This window comes from Elephantulus edwardii, unplaced genomic scaffold (assembly GCF_000299155.1).
Source record: "Elephantulus edwardii isolate Elephantulus edwardi_28Jun2011 unplaced genomic scaffold, EleEdw1.0 scaffold00103, whole genome shotgun sequence".
Classification (NCBI taxonomy): Eukaryota; Metazoa; Chordata; class Mammalia; order Macroscelidea; family Macroscelididae; genus Elephantulus; species Elephantulus edwardii.
This window is the reverse complement of record NW_006399853.1, coordinates 3,112,655-3,119,269: the sequence shown is the minus strand read 5'-3', so window position 1 is coordinate 3,119,269 and position 6,615 is coordinate 3,112,655. Positions and strand designations below refer to the sequence as shown.

At 40.7% G+C, this 6,615-nt stretch overlaps 1 protein-coding gene across 1 annotated transcript in view; it reads left to right on the top strand.

Annotated features, from left to right (window-relative positions):
- The first annotated feature begins 503 nt into the window (after positions 1 to 503).
- The window catches only part of DYM (dymeclin), a 313,354-nt gene continuing 307,242 nt past the window's right edge, over positions 504 to 6,615 (top strand). Inside the window, exon 1 of the mRNA XM_006891704.1 lies at positions 504 to 695. Within this exon, the coding sequence (XP_006891766.1) occupies positions 556 to 695 (140 nt within the window). The 5' untranslated portion in view covers positions 504 to 555. The remainder of the gene's footprint in view (positions 696 to 6,615) is intronic.

Here is a 6,615-nt window from a genome sequence, read left to right as displayed (position 1 = left end):
GGGGCTGTTTCTTGGAAGAGGACATGATGCTAGGAAGGGTAGAGGGTCAGCGAAGGAGAGGAAGACCCTCAACCAGGTGACACTTTCCAAGCATGACGCCCTCTTCCAAGGACCAGCCCCTCCTGATAATACGGCTCTAAGAAGTTTGGGCGTGCTATGTTGATTTAGGAGGCGGCATAGTCTGATTTCCTTTTCAACTTTGTGACTCTTGTTTAGCACATTTATAGATAAACAGAGTTGTGTTTCACTTAGTTGTAGTACCTTTGAGTCAGAACTTCCAGCGTCTTATAAGAGGCAGTTACTGACATGGGAGGTTGGAGGCGATGGCCCATCTTTCTCCTGGGGGAGCAGCTGGTGGACTCAAAGTGCACTGGCTGCAGGATTTCTTACCTCTAAAGCCACTGGAGCTCCCAATGCATTACTTTAGTAGCTTTGTATTTACTTGTAGAAAGATTATAATGTTTACTGTGAACAAATCTGAAATTTCTTTTCATTCTTCTTAGGTTGCTTTGAAGAAATGAAGGCTTAAAGACAAGCTGTCTACCACATTAAAAGATGGGATCAAACAGCAGCAGAATCAGCGACCTTTCAAAAAATGAATATTTGAAGAAGTTATCAGGCACAGAATCTGTCTCTGAAAATGATCCTTTCTGGAATCAGCTTCTCTCCTTTTCTTTCCCTGCACCAACTAGCAGGTAGGAAATTTTTATAGATGGCCACAGACAGATATGCGTGGTGGCCTGGATTTTGTTGTTTTTTATAAAGGTGTTTCTACCCATTTCTCAATTCATCCCTTACCAGTATTAGAAAACCCAAATGATGGAAAACTCAGGAAGTTTTCTCTTCCCTGTGTCACCCACTCATCCACCTCTTTTTCCCAGACATGATCAGTGGTAACGATTCCTTTTGAATTCTTCCAGAAATCATGCTGGGTTGCTGTAGCATTTATTCTATGTATTTTTTAAGGAGTCCTAGTGGTGTAGTCCTTATAGGCAAGGATGACAAATCTTTGTCTCACCTATTTTGGACATGTTGTTAGGAGAGACTGTTCCTTGGAGAAGGACATAGTGCTTGGAAAGGTGGATGGTCAGGAAAAGAGAGGAAAACCCTTTACCAGATACATTGACATAGTGACTGCAGCAGTGGGCTCAAGGGTGTCAGAGATGATGAGGTTGGCACAGGATAAGACAGGGGTTAGAACTGTTGTCATAGGGTCACTATGAGTGGTAGTCGACTTGATGGCACCTGACACAACAGTGATGTAGATATGTTACCATGTGCTGGGCTGCTAACCAAAGGTTAGGGGCTCAAATCTACCAGAAGATCGTTTTCTCCTGTAAAGAATTACGGCCTCAGAAGCCCTCAGGCATCATGCTGGCATCAGCAGGGTCACGCTGGCATCAGCAGGATCACGCTGGCATCAGCAGGATCACGCTGAGTCGACTTGGTTTGTTTTTTGGGTTTTGTAATTTTTTTGTTTTCCCATTCATGTCTCTTCACAGAGTTATCATTAGTGAGTTGTGCAGCTCATCTCTGTCAGTTCGAATCCTCCGGTGGCTCTGAGGGAGGAAGAGGGCCAGTCCTCTCCCCTTGTGATCTATGGCCTTGGGAACCAGTGGAGGATGGCTTAGGGTTGGACTTGACCCATTGACATTGGGCTTGGATTTGCTTTAGATGTGAACGTACGTGCAGCTGTCTTACTCTTTTTCATGACTGCAGAGTTTTCTTTTATAATTTTTAAAAACTCTTAATGTATTTTCAGTGAAAATTTACAGACCAAATAGGTTTTCCATTCAGCATTTCATCCACTTCTGTATTGAGAAATTGTATTTATGTATTGGGAAACTGATTTCAGTCCCCACATTGGGGTTGCAGTTTTCTGTGGATAGTTATGTTTTACCCAATCTTTTGTTACAACAAATCATATTACATACATTTATTCCTCATGTGTACAGAGGAATACGGGGTAAACTCGTCAAAGTAGACTTCTTGGGTTACCGTGTAGGTGCATTTGTATTTTTGCTTGATAACTGCCAGCTGATGCTCTGTGTCTTCTCCTGCACCAGCTTGCATTCCTGCCAGTGAGTTTGGGAGGGGCTGTCCCCTACTGCTTCACCAAAGTTCACCTTTGCCAGTCTGAGAGATGAAAAATAGTATTTAATGCTAATGCTTTTTTTATACACATTATCATGCTTAAAATTAACCAGAGGTTAATTGTATTTTAGCATCCACTGAAAATTTTTTTAAAAAATTTTTTATTATTTTTGTGTGCGTGTACCATCAAATCAGATCTGACTGGTACAGGAGGAGATTGTCCCTCCTTCCCCGGCAGAGCATCTGGTGGATTCGAACCATTTGCCTCTGGGATTGTAGTTGCAGCTCCTTGCCACTAGGCCACCCACTGAAAATTTTTCATGCAAGATTGGTAATGTTTTAAAATTGTTTTTCTTCTCCATTTCCTAATGGAATTTTTTTTTCCTGTTAAAACAATCTTTTTAGGGAGCTCTGGTGGCCTAGTGGCAAGAAGCTTGCAAGGCAATCTCAAAGGCGTGTGGTTCAAATCCACCAGATGCTCTGCTAGAGAAGGAGGGGCAGTCTCCTCCAGTGCCAGTCGGATCCAATTTGATGGTACACAACAAGAAGAAAAAAAGCTTAAAAAAACCCCAACTTTTTATATTTTTCTTTTTGTTACTACACAATGCAGAATATATGCTCATTCATCTATTTCTACACAGAAAAGGCAGCCCTGGTGGCCCAGTGGGAAGAAGCTGCACTGCAATCCTGAAGTCAGGCTCACTTACTCGGACACACCAATCCCCATTGCCCTAGTTATGTATCAGTCCATCTCATCTGGGGTCTTTCTCTTCTGTGCTGTCCCTCCACCTTTCCAAGCAAGATGACTTATTAATTAGGTTACCTAAAATATAGCCTCTTAAAATACAGTCTTAAGGATTTATAATCTTATCTGTAATGACAGGTTTTAATCTGTAATGACAAATGACTACAGTGATGTGTGAGGCAGGCTGTCAGAGTAGAAGCGTGTGGAAGTGTGAAAACACAGAGTTGGAATGGGATGGAGCAGTTTATAGACTTAGGGGAAAAAGTGACATACATTTATTTATTTCATTTGCTGATAATAAATTTTCTGATGTAAATCTCAGAAATTACCAAAAGATGTTCAATGAGAGGTCTCCTTGCCCTCCTCCATCCCTTCAATCCTCTACCCCTCCCGTACTCCTTTCTGGTGGCAACTCAAGAGCAAAATGGCCTTTGAACTCTATGGCTTTGTCTGTCAAGTGCAATTGGTGATACCTCCCACCTAGTTTTGTGGAGAGGATGAAACAGCATGTATAAAGTGTCTGTCCTCTTTATAAGGAAGAAGTACTAACAGGCTTAAAAGAGAGTATAAAGGTTCTGACTTTAGTTAGCCGAAAATTTTTGAGGTTTGGGAACAAAAAAAATTTGACCAATTCTCTGACGGCTACTGACTCTTTGTTTTGTTTTGTTTTTTTTCTATATTTTATTAATTTTCATAAACATTTACAGAGATTTTGGGTTTCATTCATTCATTGTTGCACTGTTCTCTCTACCCTCCTCCCAGTTTGTTCTTGTCCAAATGCCACAGTGCTTGTCAAAGCCAGTTCTGATTAATCTTCTTTGTCAGTGTGTCCTTTGCCATTCCCTATCACTCCTCCCTGAGAGAGACTTCACCCTGAGTCATAAGGAAAAGGGGATGGCGTATTCTCTTAGCTACTTCCTGCTGAAAAGGGACGCTGTGGGTTTCAGGGTGAAGATCTTCTCTCACTACTCTAAAGGGCCCCTTTGGCAGTAGGAAACACATAGACTATTATGGAGATTGATTTTGGAATTTAGATGCACTCTTATTGATTGTGCTTGGCCGTACATGTTCATATCCTTAAAGATGTATCATGGGGGTGTTGGAACCTAGAAGACACAAATTTGACTAACAAGTTATAAGTACATGAGTCTAAAAATTATGGAAAAGTAAAAGAAAAGATTCTTTCATTGTTTTACAAACCCTCCCCCAGGTCCCCTCCACCATGTAGCCCTCACTCTAGACTCCTGTGATGACAGAAATACCTAGTTATATATCTCTTTTAAACAGTTTTCTCCCTCCTCTGTTTCAGTGCAGTATACATTATTGAACCCATCTTACTCAGTCTCTCCCCAACCCCAAGGACAGTCCCATTCTACAACAGTGGCGTCATGTAATATTTGTCCTTTTGTGACTGGGATATTTCACTCAGCATAATGTTCTCCAGAGTCAACCATTTTGAGTAATATTGCATGAGTTCCTTGTTTTTTAATGCAGCATAGTATTCCATTGTGCGAATATACCACAGCTTCTCTAGCCATTCGTTTTTTGATGGGCACTTAGGTTGTTTCCAACTCCTTGCTATTGTGAACAAAGCTGCAGTAAACATGGGTGTGCATATATCTGCTTGGATGTCAGCTATGGTCTCTTCAGGGTATATTCCCAGTAGTGGAATTGCTGGGTCAAATGGTATCTCTATTTGCAACTTTTTGAGAAAGCGCCATACTGCTTTCCACAGGGGTTGCACCATTTTACACTCCCGCCAACAGTGAATCAGGGTTCCAGTTTCTCCACAACCTCGCCAGCATTTGTTGCTTGCTGTTCTGTTAAATTTTGCTATTTTGACTGGGGTGAGATGATATCTCATAGTTGTTTTAATTTGCATCTCGGCTACTGACTCTTGGAACGAACTGTTCAGCTGTGTCAAAATGATCTGAACACTGAATATTATAACATTTATCTCTGTGTTCAAGCAGTATACTTTAAGTTTGCTTTTTTTTTTTAATTTGTGTGAGTGTACCGTCAAATCAGATCTGACTGGTACAGGAGGAGATTGTCCCTCCTTCCCCGGCAGAGCATCTGGTGGATTTGAACCATGAGCCTCTGGGATTGCAGTGCAGCTTTTTGCCACTAGGCCACCAGAGCTCCCTAAGTTTGCTTTTTAAAGACTCCCTGTATTATGAAAATTGCATTTATGAATGCTGAGCACTAGATGGTGCTCATATAAGGCAAGAAGGCAGCCTTTGGCACAGTTACTTAAAATTCCCTTTTCTGAATACCAGAGTAATGTATGTTCATTTTTAGTACCTTTAAGTACAGAAAAGCACAAGAAAGGTTGAGAGAGGAAAGAGGGTGAACAAGAGAAACAACAATTAGGTGTAACTATTACTAACCTTTTGGATTACATTGTTTCTGTTGCTTTGCATTTAAAAGAGTTCAGTCACACTGTTTCTGTGATCTCATGTTACTCTTATTTTCCTTCATGTTGTGACTATATTTGTCTGTTGTTGATGTTGATTGCAGTCAAGTCCAGCACAACTCAAAGCGACCCTATTAACAAAAAACCTTTCGATCCTATCATTTCTCAAAGTTTATAGAATTTCCAGAGGTATCTTGTTTAGAAAGTGGATGCCACTCTTGTCTAAGTGTCTGTAATTTAACTAATGTTGAACGTTTTGGTTGCTTGTTGTTTTTCACAATCATATATAAAGCTGTGGTGACTTCCTTGTAACCAAGGCCTTGTGCCTGTCCCAGTTTATGTAAGTGGAGTAAGGTCTTAATAGTTAGCTTTCTAGTAAAAGTCTCTTTAAAAAAAATACAAAATTAATTCTTTAATGTGTGGAAATTTAAAAGTAAACAAAAAGTAGTCTTTCTTATCACTAAGAGATGGCCATTGTTGATTTTTGGAGGTCAATTGACCATTTTGCTAAACTGACTCCATTTGGAAGCATACACTATTTCTAGACTGAAACCAAATAATGGCCAATAAGCTGCAGCCTTAAGTTGGGTAGTAATCGTTGAGGAAAGAATCACCCGTTTGCCATAGTTTCCCACATATGAAGTGCCCACGCATGTGATGTACATAACTTGTATGTGCAGGAAGACAACACGAAGGGTTGTGCTACGTAATGTGTATATTATTTGTATGAAAAACTTACGGTATGTGTTTAGCTATTCAAAACTGGAGCTCATAGTAGTAATAGGGACTTTGTATCAGAGTGACCTTATTGACAGTAATATACAATCTGATGGGAAGTCAGGCTCATATTTGCATGTGGAGTGTCGTCGATTCTCTCCTTAAGGAGAGCTGCTGGAGTTGTTCCTTTCACAAAGTTTCTTCATCTGTCTTCCAAGTTGAGCAGCAGGAAGAGACTTTGATTGCTAACTGGGAGACTGGAAGATCCTGGGTGAGAGGGATTGACACTGTGACTGTGGTAGTGGGAACAGGAGTGTCAGGGACTGTGAAATTTGCTCAAGGTAGGGCAGGGTGCAGAGCTAATGCCCGTAGGGTTGCTATGGGTCTTTCTGAACCATAAGATTGCTTTGAGTTAGAATCAGTTCGTTGGTAAGGGGCATTCAAGATAATTGTAGAAGATGCTTATGTTTGCCTGGGGTTGAGCAGTTTCTTAAATAAAAGACCAAATCGTTTTGTGCGATTATAATAAAATGGAGACTGTAACAGCATTGTTTAGAGTGATAGAGTGAGAGGCCAGGAAAGGACTGCTTCACTGCAAGTGCATCCTTCTTTTAACTGTGGTGGTTGGAATCTAAGTTATTAT